Genomic DNA, 23,041 nt, shown 5'->3' with positions numbered 1-23,041 from the left:
CACAACTGATTTAACCTGACGATGATGATTATGATGGTATGTGTGTGTGTATTTTTTTAACTGAAACTAATTACTTGGATATGTTTCTTTTTTTAAGATTTTATTTATTCACTCATGAGAGACACACAGAGAGAGGCAGAGACACAGGCAGAGGGAGAAGCATGCTCCCTGCAGGGAGCCCGATGTGGGACTTGATCCCTGGACCCTGGGATCACACCCTGGCTGAGGGCAGACACTCAACCACTGAGCCACCCAGGCATCCCTTGAATATGTTTCTAACTCCCATACGACAGGTTCCTTAGAGTGTGGTATGCCTATATTACCATGTACTGGATAAGGAGTCAATTCTCCTACCATTTTCTTGCTGCTCAAACCTCTGCACAATATTTAATAATACAAGGTGATGCCCTTGGCCTACATTTGATGGAACTACATCATTTTATTACTAAGTAAATCTTTGCTCTTTCTTCATTAGCCCGAAAGAAGTATGGGGCACAGTGCAATCATGGGCCAGTGCTCAGCCATGAGGTGGTCATCAGATAGTGCATACTCCTCTCCTGCTCCTTGTGTCTTGAGGATTATTGTGTTAAAACACAAAATTAAACTTCTTATAGAGGCCCCCTGTGAAACAGGAATATTTCTAGGAAATAGGAACATTTCCCCTAAGGCCAGCGTAGTAGTGGTAGCTATAATAATGAACAATCCATAGGGAAGATGGACCTCAAGGAAAGGAAAGGGAAGCTCAAAGGATTAGCTCCTATCCCTTTCCACATGGAGATTCTCCTTCCCTTGGCAACCTTAAAGGATGTGGGCTTGGTTTTACTAACAGTCTAACTGTTTTCCTTATAGTTTTACGAAGTTTGCATAAGGAAAATAAAATCAAGTGATCCCTGGTCAGACCATATTGATGGATGCCATATATTCAATTTTTAAAAAGATTTTATTGATTTATTTGACAGAGAGAAAGACCAGAGAGCACAAGCAGTAGGAGCAGCAGAGGGAGAGGGAGAAACAGACTCCCCTGTGAGTAGGGAGCCCAATGACATGGGGCTCCATCCCAGGACCCTGGGATCATGACCTGAACTGAAGGCAGACGCCTAGCTGACTGAGCGGCCCAGGCACCCTGATGCCATATATTAATTAATTAATACACTAATTAATGACACGCATCAATGGCATATAGATAATGCAATGAGCATTGGGGAAGGAGTTGCGATATTGGAATGATACTGAAAATACATGTTTGAGTGAAATGATAGTGAATAGATGTTTCAGAGCAAAGTAATCAAATTCTCTCTTACTTTCATTCTCAGGATGCAATACAGCAAGTATAACAAATGTTCTGTACATAGACAGGAACACTTACGTTGCCTATTTTCTGGCATCCTTAATTGTGCGCAGATACACATGCCACAGAACGCAGTGGAGACAGAGGTGTAGCATAGGGAAATAAAACATGTTTTAATAGTCATTGTCCTTGGAGAGCAATTTGGTCAATGTTAGGATGCTCATATCTCACAGTCCAGCAATTCCTCTCCCAGGTGCAGACACTTGGGAAATGTGTATAAGAGGAGACATGTATCAGAATGGACATGGCAATGTTGTTTGTAATGATTGAAAAGAGAGAGAGAGATGTTTACCCACAAGAGGACAGATATATGACTGATGGTATATTAATGCACTGTGGTGCCCGAGCAATTCCTTCAAGAGGGAAAAATGAATGAACTACAACTATGCACATACATGCTGGTGACCTGCCCCCCTACAAACTGTTGAGTGAAAAGAACAAGTTGCAGAACATCCATACACTTAGAGTGCATACATTTAGGCACCAAATTACTGTAATAAAAATATAAATAACAGTATGAGATGATAAATACCAAATTCAGATAGATACTACTTCTGGGAGGGGAGTGAAGGAGATGATTGAGGGAGGTACACAGGGGCTCCAACTCTATCAGCAGTTTCATTTCTTAAGCTGAGTGATACATATATAGGTCTGTACTCTGTGTGTTTCTGTGTACCTGAAATAAGTCATGATAAAACACTTTTACAAATCAGTCATCTTCCATAAAATGCAACTCTGTTTGGAAAATACCTTAATGGAAATCTTTGAAGCTTCCATAGACTCCTAGACATTCCTGGAACAGAGCTTGTAAACCTGAGCACAAGCCTTGCCTGATGAGCTCATTGGGTTTCTCCATCAAAAGGCTTATTTATTTACCCTCTTGTGATTCTATCAAGACTCCCTACATGAAAACATTAGTCCGTAAGGTAAAAGAAACTCTACAGCAATCTGGATAAGTGTTTTTCTTAAAGGAAATGTGCCCATGTTAAAGTAGGTGGTTTTATTGTTCATGGTGGTTCATTTGTTTGATAGAGAAAAAGCTCCCAGGAGCAGAGCAAAGGAACACATATATTTTCACTGGTAGAACTTGCTACCTTTGGGAGCCTTGGGGTTCAAGGTCTGAAAGTTATAGCAAAGGTCTAAACAGAATCTAAAACCAAGTTGAAAAACACTCCCCTATGGTTCTTAAAAGAGGTGCCATACTTCAGACTAATCTCATAAGGGGGCTTACAGCAATTGTTCCAGCACTGTGGGACATGGGTCTTGCATAGAGTCTTTGAGTCTTCTCCACGGCTCCTTGCTTATCTCTGCATCCAAAGAGAACCTAAAACCTACTGCCATCTGGCTCATCCTTCATTCTTCTTCCTGATGAACTTTATCACCTGTATATCATATCAGAATACCAAAAACCACAAGATGGATTGGGGAAGCATTTGGATTAGTGAAAGGAGTAAATGTGGGATTTGTGGCCAAACAAGAGTTCAGATCCCAGCTCTATACCTTTAATGGCTGTGGTACTTTCTTGGAAAAGCTACCTATATTGAGCCTGAGTTTTCTCAGCTCTAAAATGGGGAGGAAGGGAGCCTGGGTAGCTCAGTTAGTCAAGCATCTGCCTTTGGCTCAGGTCATGATCTCAGGGTCCTGGGATTGAGCCTGACATTAGACTCCCTGCTCAGTGGGGAGTCTGCTTCTCCCTCTGCCCTTCCTCTCTGCTTGTGATCTCTCTCTCTCATTCTCACTCTCAAATAATTTTTTTAAATATATAAAAAATAAAAATAAATAAGTAAAATAAAATGGGGATGAAAACACCTAACTCACGTGCCAATTATAGTGGCTGGAACTCAGCAGATGACATCATCATCACCTTCATTCTGGAGCCCAGTCAACACCAGTGTCCACATAGCTCCTGCTACAGGAGAGCCCTGCCACTCTGCCTGAGATGAAGGCCACCTGGTCCTATGCAATCAGCATTTACACATCTATAGGTGAATATTTACTTTCTATGGTATGGCACATACAGAACATGAAGCAGATAACAGAGTTAGCAGGAATGAGCTAACTCTGCATTTAGCCAAACTTCTCATCTATTTGAGACAAACCATAGGGCTTAATCCTTAGATGATGGTTTTGTCTTTTCAAAAGCCATCTGTTGAACACTGTGTGAATGACCTGTGTAGCAGGTGAGATGCGTGTACAAGAGGTAATGGACATGGCAGTGGAGACATGGGAAAAAGAGACATAAGCCTGCCCTTCAAATCAAGGAAGGATTTATGGAAGAAGTGACATTTGAGTCAACTCTGGGACTATGGAATTTCCAGGTGAACAAGAGTGGAATCTAGGCATGAGACTCAGCATGTCAAAGGCACGGAGGCCTGGCAAGCCATGGGTATTTAGTGAAGCATCAGTAATACTAGAGCATAACATTCCAGAAGGCAGTGGTAACAGCAGAGACTGAATCAGTAGGCAGGGACTACTCACAAAGGACCTGAGTGCCACACTGAGGGCAGAATTTTTTTTCCATAGGCAATGGGAGCAGCTAGAGGAAAATTTGGAAAGAAAACTTACATGATTAGATTAAATGGACCAGAAGCCCAGCTAGGAACCTAAGGATCCAGTCAGAAGATGGCCACTTGCACCAGCACTGTGACCCCGTGGATGAAGAGGAAGGAAGACACACAAGATAGAGTGGACATGGAAAATGATGAGATATGAAAAGTAAGGGAAGAGGAGAGGGGTGCAAATTCTGGATGGGCCTGGATAGAGAGGTCTGTTACTCAATGAGATAAGGGACACACAGAGAGAGTAGCGGCTTCAGGGGGCATAACAAGGGGTCAAACATGTCTCTGGGATATATCCAGGAGGGAATGAAAACAACAACAACGAAAGTAACACAACGACTTGGGTGTGTATCCATGAAACCTGAGAGTGGTATAGCCCAGGGGCAGATTTTCTGGAGGCCTCACATAACAACAGTCAGCAAGGCAAGAACTTGGACCCAGTTATCTGGGGTGGGTGGAGGGAGATGCTCCCTCAGCTGAGCATACCTTCACACAGAGTGCCTTGGTATCTGCAGCAATGAGCTTAAAAAAACCCCACTGGAATGCAATTAAAAAATAGAGAAAGATCTGAAACAACACGTGGAATGGAAGAGAAGGAGACAGAAATTCAAGATCAGTGTTAAATTGACTGGGAAGAAAGTGTGGAAAACAATCAAGTGAACTGCTTGGACCTTCTGTGTCCCCTGTGTCCACACGTGCCCTCTGACCTGACCCTACGTCCCTCCCACACAATGGGAACACTGAGCTAATTCATTCTTTGTGTGTGATCATCAGCTCTCACTACAGAGGTCAAAGCTCTCTGGGCATTCATCCGACCAAATATGCTCCTACCAGAGGTCCCAAGCTGTGCCAAAATCCCGACGACAGAAAAGCACTGGGAGGGGAGACTACATGGTCAAAAGAGGCTATTAGGATAGCAATTGCAACTTACCAGTATTAGACGAATCCCAGCTTTATGGGTTCTTTGCTTGTACCAATAAATCAGGTAGAGCTGGCCTGTCTGACACAGTAGCCAACTAACCGTGTGTGTCTACTAAGCACTTGAAATGTAGCCAGTTCGGACTGAGATGTACTATAAGCACAAAATGCACACTGGACTTTGAAGACAGTATGAAACAAATAGAATGTAAAAATATCTCATTCATAATTTTTATATCGATTACATGAGGAGATGATCATGATGGACATATATGGCTACATAAAATACATTATTAAAATTACTTATACCTGTGTCTTTTAATTTTTTAACGTGGCTACCAGAAAATTTTACATGTGGCTCCATTGTGGTTTGAATTATATTTCTATTGGCCAACATTGAGTTAGAGAGTTTAAATATCCTTCATTCCTCAGCATATACTACGCATATGCTCAGGAACATACTATGCTTCCTTGTCTTATTTATCCCCAAATTGAAAACAAAGCAACTTTGAGTAAATGTTAATATCTTTTCAATCTACCCAGGACAGACATGCCCAAGAGCTCTGCCCCAGAGGTCCCCATGATTTACTCCACCTACAAAGTAAAGACTTGCTTCATAGCTTGTAGGGTAATACCTAAATCCTGCTCTGTTCCTATCACATACGGTGGCATTGGAATCAACCTCAGAAGCATCAGTTTTCCAAGTGAATGACAGCCACACACACACACACACACACACAGATAAACACACACAACCATGTGTGCATGTGTGCATGCAGGTACCCTAAATATTCATCTTCCACCAAGAATCTGTACAGAGACTAAATAATAGTAGAAAGTACAGGTACGTGCTTGAGGTGATTCTACTTCTCAAAGCTAATTGTTGAAGTGAGGACTTTGGTCTTTGTATATTTTCATAGTTTCCTATACTGTTTTCTAAACTGGTTTCCCTGGTGTTAAATAGAGTGTTTTACTTTGAAATCTTGGGAGAAATGACTACATTTAAGTTTCCTCATTTAGGAAATATGTCCAGGTTCACGCTCTTTGTGTAAAATAAAGGAAACCTTCCAAGACTAAATAGGATCCTCCTTCAGGCACTTTTATTCCTTTGAAGACACTCGGTTATTACCATTAACGTAATTCCCTTTGAATATCAATGCAAAGTTAATTTACCCAATTGCTATCATCTTCTTGTATTAAAAGCATCACATTTAGTGAAAAGGAATGTGGCCTTTGGAAAAATCATTTTCTCTTGCCCTAGAGGGTGCACTCTGACTTGTTTTCAAGGGAAAGCGGTTGGGTTGCTTTGTCTTGTTTGCGGACCCTTCAACACTTCTTCTTTTGTTTGTACAACGTTGACAGAAGGAAATGTTTATTGCCTGACACTCGATATGAGCACTTAATAAATCCTCACTGGATGAATAAGTAAATGACACAGAAGAAAGGCTGGACGACTTTTTTCTTCCCAATAGCTTTGCTGCTCAGAGTTTTCTTCCTCCCCTGCTTGGGATGTAGCAAACAGATCTGACCAGAACATGGACAGAATTACCACAAATGAATCACCTCTCCAATGTTTTATACATCAGAAATCCTCCAAAATCCTCATGTCACCCCCTTACCTCCCTCAGTTACATTAGGCTTTACCCACCACATTCCTATTCCAGTTTAATTATACAGCATGAGGTCAGTGGCTTAGGGACTCTCATCTGCCTTCTTTTTACCAACTGGATATCTCCCCCTGCCAATGCAGCTTGGCCTCCTAGCCCCTGGGACTAGCCATCCAGGGCCCAGCTGCTAAAGCTAGTGGCCCATGTACCTTCTCATTCCACAGGGCATCCAGACGGCTCCCATAGTGACTTCATAAAATCTTTTGGGCCAATAGGATTTATGTTGGCACATGACAGAAAGGGCTTTAAACCAATCATGGCTTTGAAAGGCCAACAGTTACCAAGCTGGCACTTGTGGTCTGTTCCTGGCTCTTTTATCTTCCTTCTGGGGCGTGGAGCAAACCTTGTGCCCTGAATTTGCCCAGACCTAGTCTTCGAGGGCCTCAATTCATGGGAAACAGAAGAACTATTTCATCTGGGGAGGCCCAGAAGGGGCCTCCCTGTGTTGCTGCCTGTCCCCAGTCCTCCTCGCCCTGGTAGACTGAAACTAGGGTAGTGAAGATCGCATGAGATGATAAGTGCTCAACTTTACAAGATCCAAGCACAAAAGAGATTGTTGTTTTACTAAGATGTCAGTTAAGAGATGATAAAACCAAGGACAAATGGAGGAAAGTGATTTTCTTGAGGTCCTAGAGAGGAACCATTTAGCTTACGCTGAGTCTACAGTCCTTCCTTCTAAACAACCTACCTACCATAATTACTTGTCATGAAAGCCCTTATTATAATGAGAGCTGATTCGTGCTACAGAGGCATCTATTTTATTCTGAGCTCTCTGAGTTGTACCTTGCCCCACGAGGACCCCACTTCATAGGGATCTTGCAGGGGGAGGAACTCTTTCTGCATCTCAGCTAACCGCATCATCTTGAAGATAGATTGCCTGCTTTCCCTACTTGTACTCATGACAATGTCAGCCCATTCCAAACATTTGTTATGAAACTTGCATTTCTACATATATCCATTTATATATTTGCTCATACATTCACACTAGTAAGAGCTAACATTTGTTATGATGTGCCAAGACCTTGTAGGCATTAACATATTTACTTCTTATAGCAACCTTGGATACAGGTCCTATTTTTTTTAAAGATTTATTTATTTACTTTAGAAAGAATTCTCACTGAGAGAGAGTAAGAGAGAGAGCAAGTGGGGGGAGGGGCAGAGGGAGAGAATCTCCAGCAGACTCTCTGCTGAGCACAGAGGCCCAAACCCACAACCCTGAGACCATGACCTGAGTCGAAATCGAGAGACAGATCCTTAACTGACTGAGCCACCCTATAGGTCCTATTATTGTATGCATTTACATATGACGAAACTGAGATTCTGGAGAGCAACACCCCAGGAAGCGGCAGAGCTAAATTTTTGAGCCCAGGCAGTCTGTTAGGATAAGCTGTGGTGCCTTGAACATCTCCTTTCCACACTAACCCAATACATTGTTTTGTGCTCCTTCCCTTCCTCTGCACAGTTCACATCTGCCTTGAAAGGGGTTGTCTGAAAATGAATAAAGTTGTTTCCTGTTTGCACACAACTGAGTTCAATGGTTCAATAAACGCATTACAGTAGCTCTTTGTAAAGGAATGTGATGCATGCCTCATAAACAAACCTATTTCTGGTTTTATTGGCTTTATGGTAAAAATCACGGCATCATAAAAACATTAGATGGCTCCTGGTTTCACAAGGTGGATCATCCCTACCTGTCTCAGAGGTCTCCAGATTAGAAACCATATCAACCTTTCTCAGGAAAACATTTTGATGTCAAGAAACTGTGTGATAAATTCAATCTAAACCTGTCATGCTTCAGCTCCTACAGGTCTCTTCTTATTTAAGCCCCCATTAAGATAAAGGATAGCCTGTCATTAGCTGGTGAATAATCTTGTGGATATTTAATGTGTTTGAAAGTAATTGTCAAGCCCTTCTTAGCCTTCCCTGCTCAGGCTTACCATTCTTTAGTCCCTAATGATTCCTAGTTCACAAAGCTCCTTAAAAGGGAGACTCCAGTGTTTTATCAGAATCTATGTATCAAGTAGGTGGAACACAATGGATCATTTCAGGCACTACTCTCCATGGAGTCCTGGCCAAGTTTCAAGCAGATTTAGCATAATTCTAAATGACTGTAAGGGTTTCATGTACTCTATGATAATTGGCCTAAGGAGCCAGAGAACCTTTGACTGTACTCTTTCGATTCTTTCTTTTGCTTATCTACATTGTCTGTAATTTTAGATTTTTTTGCGCCTTATAACTGTATCTAATGTGCTCCCAAAATTGCAGTGTGGTGAAGGAGGATAATTCTTGAACTAACTCAAGCCACGTGTGGCACTTACCATGGAAACACAAGAGCTGAACTCACAGGACACAATTCTGATGTTCATTTCAAATGCTCATTCTTCTCTCAGCCTTCAGTTCCCTGTAAATGTCCCTTTCATAAATGGATGATCCTTTCAGAAGACTGCCTTTAGAAAACAACTTTATGCCACAAATCTGAAGTCATTCCTTTGAGAAAGTAATTGAAGTGCAATAAAGAAAGTCATGACAGCTTTGTGGCCGCAGTAAGGGAGGTTCAGACAGATAATAAGCATCTTCTCTGGGGAGCTAGCTAATTGTAAATGGAGAACAGATATTAAAGACAATAGTATCACACTATCCTAACTAAAAAAGCTTACCTAGCACACAAAATAGTTACTGAATTGTCAAGTTAAATTTTGGAAAAGTCAATACTCCAGTCTTTTTAGAGAGGTTAATTTAGGTCCACTCGCCATTTACTGTGCAAGCATTTAATAAATAAACAAACAAACATCTGTAACCCTGATATAAAGATGAATCTCTAGTTCCTCAAAAGATTAAAAATAGAATTCTCAAAAGCCCAGGAATTCCACTTTTGGGCACTTATCTGAAGGAAATGAAATCACTAACAAAGATATCTGAGCCCCCGTATTCACTGCAGCATTACTTACAATAGCTAAGACATGGAAGCAACCCCAGTGTCCATTGACAGATGAATAGATAAAGAAATTGTGTTTATATACAACAGAATATTATTCAGCTATAAAAAAGAAGACTCTAGCATTTGCAACAACATGGATGGACCTTAAGGGCATTATGCTAAGTGGAAGAAGTCAGACAGAGAAAGACAAATGCTGCATGATCTCACTTAGATGTGGAATCTAACAAATGAAAACCAGACAAGAAAACCAAATATAATAGAAGAGATCAGATTTATGGTTGCCAGAGGCAAGAATGGGGGTGAGGGAATTGGAGGAAGGTGGTCAAAAGGTACAAACTTCCAGTTATAAGATCAGTTAAGTCCTGCGGATGGAAGGTACAGCATGGCGAGTATAGCTAACACTGCTGTATGGTATATTCGAAAGTTGCTAAGAGAGTAAATCCTAAAAGTTCTCATCATCACAAGGAAAGAGTTGTTTTTTTTTTTTGGTAACTGTAAGAAGAGGTGGATGTTAAATAAACTTATGTGGCTTTGTATATTTTGGCCTTATACAGTGCCTAATGTCAATTATATCCAAATAAAACCAAAAGAGAAAAAGATGGATGACTAACCAAGCCAGCTTCCCCTCCCTGCCCCCACTCCCCTCCCTCCTTCTCCTGCCTCCTTTCCTATTCTCTTCTCTTTTTTCTCCCCCTTCCTTTTTCATTCTCTTCTGATGCTGCTGGGGTGGATCCAGAACACACTCCATACAGAGTACAGACTTGTCTTGATTGCACGTGGCCTTAGCCAGGTGCTCACTGCAAATTCTGTGGCAGGCATTGGCAAGCAGGAATCACTAGAAGCTGAAAATGAGGGGGGGCGGGTTCTTGCCAGCCTCGTTCACTAGAGGCAATGCACAGAGGATTAAAGAGAATTAAAGGTTGGTGGATTAAAAATTGAATCAGAAAAGGACACATTTTTAAAAGTACATAAAGATGATTAATTATAAAATTCTTTCCTTTGCCCTCACAGGAGAAACGACTCAATCAGCATCTCTCGTTTTTCCTTTTTCTTTCCCCCTGCCTCTGCAAACATCATTTGTTATGGTTAGAATCCTGAGGCCTGTGTCTTGGCCTGCCAGGAGGCCAGTCAGAAGTATATCCATCAGCCTAGAGACTCTCTAGATTGCATTATATATAAAAGAAAGAATAAGTAGTGTGCCCAAGTGCATCCAGCCAAGAGCCAAGAGCTGTGCTAAGCCCGTGTATCACTGACAACACACTGCCTGTGACATGGGGAGGCCAGCTGCCGCCCTGTCTGCCTCTAGGTACATCAAGTGTGGCCACCACCCAGGAGACAGAGTGTGCTCAGGTGGCCCCTTTGCAACTGCCTTAATTTTCACACTCGTGAACATTTTGCCCACCCTGTTTTGCCACTTCCAGTTAATCTCATGCATATTTATGTGCCAATTATGCAAATCCCCAGATAAAAATGCATTAAGCACCCATGATTTAGACTGGTTAAGTCTATTACATGGCATAATGAAATTACTGCATGATGTCCAATTTACCTCAACACTTGCTTTAAACTGTCAGTAAGTTATTAAGTAACCATAACACACCAAAATTTAGCTCTAGGAGGCTTTCTTTGTCCAACCCATCATGAGACCATGAAATCAGAAACTTCAAGCCGAATCCTTACTAAAGGAGGAGAATATTCTAGAATAGGCTTAATGAGGCATAATGTGGGATAAAGTTTAAAAATGACAACACATTGTCAGTGATATAAGTCTTCGGGTAAATTCTTAAAAATCACTGGGTAATTTCAACACAGACACAGCAATTTAGGTAATAAAGCTGAGTCTCACCAATGGGATCTCATTTCTTAATCAGGTCCTGTTCCCTGAGTATGATTATACTATAGGTTGCCAAATTAAATGTAATTTGAATCTTCAATATGGAAATATAAGTTTCCAGCAACAAAAATAAAGAGATTAAAGAATCCACAGAAGCAACTCAACACACATTGACACACATATACCCTGAAATCTAAAACCTAAAGGGTTTGAATGAGAGTCTGTTTCTTATGAGATTTTATGTTTGAGCTTTGGTGGAACCCAAACTCCCATAGGTTTGATGTTCAATAAATGGTATGATGGTTAAGGAACAAGCCATGCTGTGAATTAAATGATAAATATAATATATGAGCGGTCTGACCCCCTGACATCTATTTCTCCCCTACCACAGCATGCCATTTTAATCGGCCCACCATGTGATTTATGCAGCGCCTGGGTCCTGATCCATTTGCATAGGGAACTCCCCTCCAAGTCTATGAGAATTGTACTCGTAAGGTTATGAGCTCAGATCCACTGATCCGATGGAAGCCCGAAGAGTGCACGATACCAGGATAGCGTGTCTGAGGCAGCAATTTCAAAAGCTAGCCAAATAAACAGATTACAATGCCATCCCCTAAGGCATTCATACACCACCCTGTTAATAAAAGGTGCCATTTGCCATTTTCTTTGCAGTGGTATAAGATAGATGAACTGGTAACTGCTGTTTCCACAGCCCCTTGGATTGAGATTGCTGCCTGCAAGCATCCCGACTTCAGCTACATACTCTGTGAGAGCAAACAGGTCATAGAGGGGATCTCGCAGGAGACCAGACAGACAGACAGACAGCCAAAGAGCTGGAATTAGAACCTCTGGTAACAAACATCTCTTGGGGCGATCCTTCCGGTGAATGACTATCAGAAGACAGGGAGATCGGGAATTCTCCCAAAGGATAGGATGCTTTCACGCTTTGACCCTAGTTCCAACCGTCTCTTAAAACATTGTGGTCATGCTCATTAACTAGCAAGAAAAAAATGTTCAACAAAAGAGTCTGTTTGTGTTGGAATCACTGAATAGAGCATCAAAGAGATGAGGTAAATCAAAGGCTTACTCTATTGGCTTTAAGTATGCTGTGTAGTTACAGAGGCAATTTCCCCCTGATTCTTTTTTTTTTTTTTTTTTGGAAATTTCTAAATAAAGAAAGTACTATTTCTAGTATTATTTAGAACTTTTGGAGTCATATGTGCATGCAGCAAATACCAAATAGACTCCCCATCATCTGAGCTTTTAATGGAAAGCCCCAGCTCCAAGTCATCCCTTTCTCAAGTGAAAAAGCAAACTCCAGCCAAGGAGAACAAGTTCGTTCCCAGAGCCTCTAGGAGACTGTAAGCAGTTCCCTGGGAGCGACTCTAAATGTTTCAGGACCAAGTTCAAGATGTCAGGCGAGTCTGGCGCTCTGGACTCTTTTCTCCAGGTCTGGGATCTCTCTGAGAACACACTGGTTTCCAGAATGCATTAACCTACTTTCCACAGAGGATTCCCTGACCCTCTTGCTCTGAAGAAGAGGAGGAGGAAAGGGGCTATATTTCAAGCAGGAGCTGGGCATGCTCTGCTTTAAACGCGTTACTCCTCCTGCTAAACAGCGATGCAGCCAGAGAAATCGGCACTTCCTGCAACGAACAGCTCCAAGGGTTGCAACAGCCTCCAAGAAGAATGATTGGAAATCCTGCTAAAATATGGCTGTCTAATCAAGCGAGAGGAGAACTCATTTACTAGGATTCCCATTGTCCACACTGACAGATGGTCCCCCCACACACACACCCCGCCCCGCTTTCCCCTTGCACACTCGCGCTGCCGTTGAGGCTAGCCTATTCTCCGGGAGACCCAGTTGCCTCCGCCAGCCTTAGTTCTGGAACAAGACAAAAGCTCAGCGAGCCTCCCGCCTCCCGTTCACAGAGGCTCGGGGCACCTCCGCTGCGGGCTCTGCGCGTCCAAGCAGAATCCAAAGGAACCGAGGTCCCCTCTCCTTACCTTCGTCCTCATCGGAGACAGGAGCCCTTCCATTTTGGTGGAATCCTCATGCCAGGTCCCCTCCTCTCCAAGTTACCCAGTCTGCGGGCTCCCCTTAAGCATCCCGCAGGAAGAGAGCCGCGCGGGGAGCCTCCGCGTGTCCCCGCGCCCGGGCGGCGCCGCCTCGGTCCCCCGGTCTAACTTGAATCTCCAGCGCCTGGAAAGCGCTGTTCCTGGAGAAGCCCGCTCCCTTCCTCGCCCTCTTCCCTCTCCTGCCTCTCTCTCTCCCGAGCTCTCTCCTCCCTCCTTTTCCTCCCTCTCTTTCCATCATCTGCCTAGAGCTCCCCGTGTACCGTGCTCACTTGACAAATGATCCCTGTCTTAGGTACCGCATTTGAGCCAAGAAAAGTGATCTGAACCAAACCACAGGGGCGGCTCGCCCAGGAAAGGAGGAGAGGCGGGCTGAGCTGTGCTGGGGCATCCCCAGCTCCCGGCTCGGCTCGGCTCGGCTCCCCGGGTTCAGCTGTGCAGTTGCTCTCTCTGGAGCTGACTGCTGAAGGCACTGCTAGAGCGATCCATTCATTGCTCGCCTAAGACACAGGACCCCGAGAGCGGTGGCTCCAGTTGCCACCATTACTCAGCTGTTTTTCTGGTCTGTGTTGGGAAAACTGAAAAAGAAATCTCACCTCTTAGATATTTCTAGATACTCATTTGTTTAGCCCAGTTGTTGACACAGCATCTGCAGAGTGAAGTGGATTTTATTTTATTTCTCTGTCTGACCAGATGTTTAGAAGTACATAAGCAGAGTCTTTTCTTAGGAAAAGTTTCAAAACTGATTTATAGGCTCAGTTCCTGACAGCTGAGCATAAAATAGCGTGTGTTCTGTCTAGGACTCCAGATAAACCAGGATTGACTATTTCATTCAGCATTGCCGGTCACTTGTAAAAAGTCGACAGTAAGGAAATATTGCAAAGACTTGGGTCACATGGCATTATGAAGCTGAGAAGAAAAGAAAATAACTTTTTAAAAAATTTTTATTTATTTATGATAGTCACACACAGAGAGAGAGAGAGAGAGAGGCAGAGACACAGGCAGAGGGAGAAGCAGGCTCCATGCACCGGGAGCCCGACGTAGGATTTGATCCCGGGTCTCCAGGATCGCGCCCTGGGCCAAAGGCAGGCGCTAAACCGCTGCGCCACCCAGGGATCCCAAAACAAAGGATTTTATGGAACTTTCTTGCACTTGAGGAATTCTCTATGTGGAAATAATTCAATATCCCTACTTCAGCTGGTGAGTCCTGTAGCTAAGAATATCTGTTCCATTACAAAGGTGTTCTACATTATATACATGACACACACAATATGCGAATTCATCAATGATATTTAAGGCTGACATCCTGTGTCCCCGGATCCTTGCATGGAACTTGTCCCTCTCTATCTGCTCCATTTACGCCTGACTCCTAAGACCTCTTCAAGGTGGGCAATCTACACCTGTCCTCCAGATGGTGTCACAGGATGGCCCAATTCTTAACCCTTGATTAACTCAAGCTTTCTCTAGTTCATACAACTGCATTCTAAAGAACTTCCGATTCTACACCAACTACATTACCCTGATTCATCTCCTTGGCTAGTTCCTAGTTTTCGGTTCTTAACCTTTTTCTCCTATACCTTAGGTGCGTGTCTGCAATCTCATCCTCGCTTTACCAGCTGCTTACCTCCTTTGACCAGACTCTTAACACGCTGACAAATTCTCAACGGCTCCAACATATTGAGTGCAACACTCTGCCCTTATGTAAAAGGTCTCTGCCATTTCTGGGGGGCCTCTGGACCTCATTACCAGCTTAACCATTACATTTTCTTATTCAGTGTCCTAGTGTTTGGGGGTCCCGCAATTGTTTCTTTTCTTTATCCAGTCATTCACTAAATAGATATCATGCACCTCCTAAGTGTGCCAGGACATTTCAGTTTCAGGTGACACAGTGGAGAATAGAGAAAGCCTTTGTTCCCATGCCCTTAGACCTGCTACAGAATTTAACCAATTCATCAAGCTCTTCCATCTGTCATCTCATTTTTTATTTCAACCTCTACCCTTGTTATTGTGTTTCTCTACAGGGCTGTAAACCCTACCAAGAGATTTCCCTTCCACTATAGCTTTGCTCTCTTTTGACCCTTCCCCTAAGTGGGTATCCATTATTAACTTTCTCTGAGGTGATTAAAAACTAATTTATTCACGAGAATCCCATTTCTTGACCTCCGTCTTTCTTTTTTTCTTTTTTTTTTTTTTTGACCTCTGTCTTTAATTTTATTTTCTCTTCTCTTGCTCAGCCCTCCCTCTATCCTTTCAAAGGATATCTATTTTGGGGGTAGGGAAGGAAATCATCTTGTGTTTTCAAGGTATCATTCCTCTTCTGCCCCACTTACTAGCCCTGGACATTTAGACAGGCTTGCTACCCTGGCAACTGTGGAGATATCATTCATCCCAAGTGCCATGTTCAGCTTTCATCTTGTTGGACTATTCCTGATTTGAGCAAGGTATATCTGTTATTTGCTTTTTACTTTTGGCAACTCTTTCCTGGGCCATTCTGTTCTAGTCTTTGTCCCTTCCTAATCCCAGAGACATTCTCACCAAAATTACCAATCAGGATCACTCCTCTAGAGTTTTCTCCTTGCTCTTTTTTCGTCTTTGGCACAACAGACCACTCCCTGCCTCTTGTCAGGGAATTTTAGTTATAGTGGTAGAACAGAGTGGGATGGTGTCAGTTAAAAAAAATTAGACAGGATTAAGGCCATTTGGTTTCTGATGAATTCCAAACATAGTTCCTAGAACTAGAACCGCCTTCCTGAACTAGAGGAAGAGCCTTTTGCAAAGAATTTTGAATATCCTATATCTTCATACCACATAAGGAAAGTGTAACTTTTCTGGTTGTTTCAATTCCAGTCTACTTAGCCCCCAGAGTCATGTTTTCACTATGTTTTTATAGTGGTCTGTGAGACCTCTGACTAAACCAAACCCCTAGGAATCAACAGGACCCAGAACCATATTAAGATCTTGAAATTACGCTGATGGTGATGATAAAGATGAAGATGACAACAGTTGTTAAACACTTACCTCATACGAGGCATGCACTAAGAGACTTTCAGGGATTAGCTCCCTCCTATGAGGGAGATACCATCCTTATTGCTATTTTGCAGATTTGGCTAATTTGCACACAATGGACCTACATTTAGCTCAGTGTGGCCACTACTAATGAGAACACCCTGTTCTCACCTCTTCCACCAACATATAAAGAGTTAAATGCATATTTAATGACCTGATCTTTATTAGTCAGGGACTTCAAACAAAGCATTTGAAAGTATTATTTTAGACCATTTGGTAAACCTCGTTTACTTATGGTACCTCATTCACCCATGTGCATTGACCATCTATCTCAAGCCAGGTACCATGTAAGACACTTATCAAACATAAGTCTTGTGTTATTTAAACAGTTATTTATAAAATGGGAACATGCCAGTTATTATTATCATTTCCAGGTTCTTTAACTACTGGTCATTCCATCTTTTACAGCTAAAGTAGTTAGATTTATTTAGTGATGGAAGAGGGCAGGAGGGGAGGTGGTAGTGGTGGGTGGGCTTAGGAAATACTCTAACCTACTCAACAGATGTGTTATGTCAGCGAACAATAATTATCAGATCATTAGGCGTTCTAACACTGTTGAGAATGATCTATGTTGCCAAAATATTCAGAAGTGGGAACACTCATTCACATTTCTACATACCAAATTTCTTTATATTGGGGTGCTCTCTGTTTGCAACTTCATGTTCAAGAGAGTCCCTTCAGCTTCACAAAGGGCAGAATTTACAATCTGGGATTAACTCAGCCTTGGAAGAAAAAGTCAATGAATATCAAATATATAGAAACTGGTGAAGTATCAATTAAATTTGCACCACGGGGGAAGGGAGTCTTAGCTGCAATCCAGCTCAGCAAATTTCCACTGTGTGGTGGGGGCTTCTGGCCTACAGAGGGAATGGCCCTTTACCAAGCAACCTCTCTTAGCAAATCCCCTTGTCCTTTGAGCCATTCTTCTTCCCCATTTTGACGTTAAAAAAAAAAATGAAGAAGAATGAATGGGTGAACTTCATAATAAAACTCTCTAGACCAGGAGCATTTGGAATTGTCATAAAGGCCATTAGATAGGGCATGGTCAGAGGCTCAGATTTCCCATCTCTCTTGCCTGGAAACACTGACCCTTTCTTCCTCACATCTCATCATCCTCAAGGTTAATTTCTTTAGGCCCCATGTAGTCTCTGGGGACCACAGCCAGTTGCACAATTAAGGTTCATTATCTGAGGATTGGGTTGCCTTGCTTCATAAATGGTTTTCGATTCATTAAGGTAAGAGGATTGTGACCCGACAACCACTTAGGTCTTTTCCTCTGTGACTCATCACTCTTTATTTCCTATTGGGAAACATCTTCATTAAGACTTAGGTTTTGGGGTGATAAAGGACAGAAAAGACCTTATTCCTGGTTTGATTCCAGGTATCTTGGGCAACACTAAGGGAGTTACTTATCTAAGGCAATAAATCTCTACCTCTTCTCCATCTCCCCTGCCTTTGTCCCTCATCCTAGGCCATACATATTTGTTTTCCTTTATAATGTAACTATCAAAACATATCACAGAGAACATTTTCACTTACTATGTGCTAAACTAAAGCATTCAATCAAAATTGTGATCCAATTTCCCAATGCTTGAATTTTTTGTATCTGTGTATTGATAAGCATTCTATAAATTATTACAAAACAAATTACATAGTCCCTGGCATTCTTTCAAAGGGCTCTCACATGTGTTATCTTTTTAAAACCTCATAACAATCCTGTTAGGTGTAGCAGGTATTAATTTCCATTTTGTGAGGGTAGGGAGGTGAATAGGAAGAAAGTAACATTTACTGAACACCTAACTTTGTTTCAGCCTTGAGCTAAGTACTTCAAAGTGCCATCTCATTTCATTTTCAAAGGTATATTATTGTTTTAGTGGAGAAGGGCAGAAAGAGAGGGAGAGAGAGAGAAACCCAAGTAGGATCCATGCCCCAGCACAGAGCCCAATGCAAGGCTCGACCCCATGACCCCGAGATCATGACCTGAACCAAAATCAAGAGTCAGACACTTAACCGACTGAGCCACCCAGGTGTCCCTCAAAGATATATTATTATTATTATTACCATTTAAAAGCTGGGAAATCTGAGATTGAGAGAATTAAGTGTTGTGGTAGATTGTCTCAGTCTTTTACCCATGCTGTTATCCAGGCCATTTGCTACTCAGACTTGGTCACACTCTCTCACTTTTGCTGGGTATGGCTATGTGACTTCTCTTGGCTGATGAAATGGATGTTAACAAATATGGTACCAGCAGAAGGTTAAAAATGTCCCCAGTAGGACACAGCCCAGCTAGTCTGCTGATCCCAGGAGGAAGATGAGAGAAGATCCAACCTACAGACTTCTGAGCAAGCTCTGTCAACATCAGCTGAGCCCAATATACACCAGTGAAACTCTGCAAACTTGTAAACACCCAAGGTCTACCACGGCATGGTACCAGGCACTATGTTTATTATGCAGCTACTGTATACAGTAACTAATCCTAAACAGTAACACGGAAACCAAAACTCTACATGCAGGACTTAGAACTTCAAAGATGTCAAGTTTTTCCTAGTTTTCTACAGCTCTGAGAACAAGTCATGTAGAGTGATGGAAATACTTTATGATTATTCAAGTATTTTCCAGAGCTCTGGATCAGAATCTGAACTTCTAGACACACAGACTAGCACTTTCATGTTACTAAACACCAAATGTAAGACCTACAGCATATCATTCCCTGTTTCTTCCTCCCTTATTTTCATTTGAAAATTGTGGAAGAGTAGGGGAAAGAGCAGTGTTAGGTTCTGTGTCTTGGTTGATCAGTCATCTTGCCTTTATGATCTTTCAGAAGATTCTCTGTCCCAATTTCTAAAGAACAGTGATTGCCTAAAGTTATCAGCAATCAGTACAGCAGTTAATTGGATTCTAGCCCTAGGAGACTTCCTTCAGCAGCTCTTGCCTTTCTGAAAAAGAACCATACAGTAGGAAGAATAAAACTGCTTTTTTGTATCATTGTGCACGCTTGAGCTGGAAATGGGTCTCTACCTACCCCTGTGTTTTATGAGAAAGTATAAAGAACAGAGTGACATTACTTTGAGAAGTGTTTGAAAAGAGATATTTACATTTCTTTCTTTTCTTTAAGGATTTTGGTTTAAGTGCTTTTGTTAAGAGCGAAGCAACCAACAGCTGCCCTGGCCTCAGATCATTACACAAATGTTTGCTTAGAAGACCTCTGGGAGCAGAGATAAGGAAAAAGCTGAGAGGAGCATCCAGGTGGAAGCGCTGAGGAAGCTGCTGGCACTTTCCTTCCTTCCAATCCCCATAGAGCAGGAAGCACTTGGATGCTCCTCTAATCCTCTCCACCCACCTCCCCTCAGAGAGGGCATTCAGTTAGCAATTTTAAGGCGTCCTGTTTCTGTTATGGTACTTACTTCAAAGCTCCAAATAAGGCAGTAAGGTGCTGAAGGGTATTATGAAGGGGAAATATTTTTTTAATATCTCCCTTAAAATGTTCAGGAAGGTCACACTTCAGACAAGTCACTTTCAAAAGCTGGTCTGCAATTGGTTATCAAAATCTGCACTTGGATGAGACAAAAATGACAGTGATCAACAGAGACAGGAGTCCAAGTATTTCTGCTTCTGAGACTTCTTGGAACTCTCAAGCTGTGCAAACAGATCAAGAACTTTTCTCTCTAATGGGCCCCTCCTGCCATCTGGCGGGAGGCGGGGGGGGGGTGGCGAGGGGGGTTGGGGATGTGGTGGTGGGGTGGTGGGTGGTGGTGGTGGTGGTGGTGGTGAAAGAGACCCTTCCACACCCCCTCCACCCCCCGAATCTTACATCCCCAAAGCACATCATTAACCAGTGAGCTCATCTCAGTTTGGCACCAGGATGCTGTGGGGTTCTTAGAAGCCACATATATGTGTTAAGAAATGTCTCAGTCCATTCAGGCTGCTATAACAGAAATACCATACACTGGGTGGCTTATAAACAACAGATACTATTTTCCGGATCTTGAAAGCCCAAGATCAAGGTGCCAAGAGATTGAGTGTCTGGTGAAGATCTACTTTCAGGTCCATAGACAGCTCCCTTCTCCTTGTGTTCTTACGGGGTGGAAGGGGTAAGGGAGCTCTTTGGGGCCTCTTTTTTAAAGACACTAATCCCATCATGTGGGCTCTACCCTTATGACCTAAACACCTCTCAGAGGCCCATCTCTTAATACCATCACACAGAGGATCAGGTTTCAAAATACAAATTTTCAAGGGACATAGACATTCAACCTATAGAAAGAACATACTGTATGTCAGGCCCAGGCAGAGGCTCTGCTTTGAGGTTATCAAGGTAATGTAAGCAGGCTGTAGCTCTTGAAGAATTCCAAGGACTGGAGATGAAAATCCCCTAAACAATTTGGGGAGGGAGAACTAACACAGAGTTGGATGACTAAAGTGGAACCAAAGGTGAAAGGAAGTACTTATTCACTTGGCATTGTGGATTAAAGCTTTCTTGAGGGAGGAAGTCACTATGTTGGGGTTTAGGGCAGTTAAGATGTTAGGATGGGCATGGAGAAATGTGGGACTGAAGAGTGGATTTCAGGCAGAGAGAAACACAGGCAAAGGCAATCTAGAGGCAGAAAGTAACATGAGGTTTGAGGACAGAGGTAAGAACACTGAGGCAGGCAGAGTGCTGAGAATGATCTCCAGGTTACGTGACCTCAGATGCGATTTTTCTTAATTTAAAACTTAATTTACACCTTTCCTTATTTGAAAAAGTCTACACACCATGCACAAATAATAGGTATAGTTCACTTTATACTGTCAGTGTTCTTATGAAAAGTTGCATATTAATTTATTAAACTTCTGCAGGAAATTCTTTTCTATTTTGAATTCTCATTCTTTTAGGTTATTTAATAATACAAGTTGGAGTGTGCATACCTGAGCAGTACTTGCTTGTCTCTTTAATTAACAGTAGGGGGATTACTTAATAGTGGAATTATGTTGGGAATGTGACCTTTCAAACAACAAACGTGCCTCAATGTGCATTATTTTCATAGCTCTGGGAGTTTTTCAAATCAATCCTGCATCTAAAATTTCATTGGCCAGTTCTGACCTGAGGCACAAAGGAAAAAATTGCTTGACTCAATTTCTTACTGTGTCAAAATCATGAAGTTATTGATAGATATTGATGGGCCTCTTTTATCCAAAAACCTAGCAACACACTGTTTTGCAAACTGTATCTTAACCTTGATATCTAAGTATGTGCTTTAGAAATAAAACTGTGTTTTTTCACAAATGGACAAAGAGCCACCAGTGCCTTAGGTCACAAAGTCATTGGCATTTGGATCAGTCAAACATGAGGAATATTGCTGCCTCAATTCTAACAAAACACGATTTTTCTGATTCAGAACCTCTGCCTGAACCTAAGAAACCAAATGTTGAATGTGAACAGTATTGACGTAAACGTAATGGCAATTAATCACAAGAACCAAGAGAAATGATGAGGTATGGAACACAGCTGCAGAAAAAAAGATTTTACTTGAAGACTTTGCTATGGTTTCTGAGCATGGTCATGGAATGATCACCCAGCCATAGTCAGGGGAAAGGAAATGGACCAGATCATCAAAACTCTTCTATCTGAACTCATTTTCTCTATCTAGCTTACTGAATGATCTTGATAGTCTTCCTACTTCTCATGGCCAACTCTCTAGTCTATTAAATGTAAAATGGGAAAATCTCACATGTTCCAAAACCTTCCTGCAAAAAAACGGTATTTTCTTTCCAATTTAAGTGAATTTATTTGCTTGACAAAGATTGGAGTTCTCTGTGCAAGGCACCGCGCCCATCTCCCAAGGGGCACTCTAAATATTCACAGAAGCACATGCCCAGACTCAGCAAGACACAACTTCTTTTTTACCTCTCAATGAAATAAACATCTCCTGAAGCTTCTTTCCAAAGAAGCTCGGATATGTGGCACACAGGCTATGTGTCAGACTTGAAAGGAGAGAAGTTTGGGGAACAGAGCCACATTTCTTTTTTTTTTGTTTGTTTGTTTTGAAAGGAAATGCTGGATTTCCTAGCTGTAGCCTCATGCACGGATAGCCAGGATGCAACTCTGTGGGCACAATAGAGCATAAACAAACATGACCACTAAAGTAGTGTTGGGTGTCTCCCTTTCATGTCTGAATATGTTTGGATAGTTACATAACCAGAGAGCTTGGAATGAAAGAAAACAATGCCCAGGAGAGAGGAATGCTTTGAATCTGGGTCGCTGGACCTGAATTTCACTTACTTTTTCTATGTTAAACTAACCTGGGACCATTGCACACTGACCTTCCTTTGCCAGAGTCTGTGTCTGGACAGGTTTTTCCTAGGCATATAGCTCAGAAAGAACATTCCATCCACCTTTTCCTAGTATGTGTATGTTATGGTGTAACCCAGAGCCACTGTGTGGTCTAATCTGCATGTCTGCTTTAAGAAGCCTAGAAGATGTCATTTATGTGAGGCTCTTGCTTCCTGGGAGACGCTCAAAGAGTTTTAGAGATGGATTCTTCTCCTTTAGTCCTAGACATCCGCATGAGAGATATTTGTGACTTAACAACATCTGTAGGGTGTTCTTGGGGAAAGAGGTACCACCCTAAGTGAAAGGAGAGGTACTGAAGATCAGTATAT

At 42.2% G+C, this 23,041-nt stretch overlaps 1 protein-coding gene across 6 annotated transcripts in view; it reads right to left on the bottom strand.

The window, feature by feature from the left end:
• The window catches only part of FRMD4A (FERM domain containing 4A), a 751,487-nt gene that overhangs the window by 446,835 nt on the left and 281,611 nt on the right, over positions 1-23,041 (bottom strand). Inside the window, exon 1 of one of the 6 annotated variants that reach the window (XM_035713669.2) lies at positions 13,271-13,479. The exons of the other annotated variants lie outside the window; for them this stretch is intronic. Within the exon in view, the coding sequence (XP_035569562.1) occupies positions 13,271-13,303 (33 nt within the window). The 5' untranslated portion in view covers positions 13,304-13,479. Of the gene's footprint in view, positions 1-13,270; positions 13,480-23,041 lie in introns of those variants that run through there. 6 annotated transcript variants of the gene reach the window in all.

Source organism: Canis lupus, chromosome 2 (genome assembly GCF_003254725.2).
Source record: "Canis lupus dingo isolate Sandy chromosome 2, ASM325472v2, whole genome shotgun sequence".
In the NCBI taxonomy this organism is placed as follows: Eukaryota; Metazoa; Chordata; class Mammalia; order Carnivora; family Canidae; genus Canis; species Canis lupus.
The sequence above is the reverse complement of the archived record's forward strand: the minus strand, read 5'-3'. Positions and strand labels throughout refer to the sequence as shown.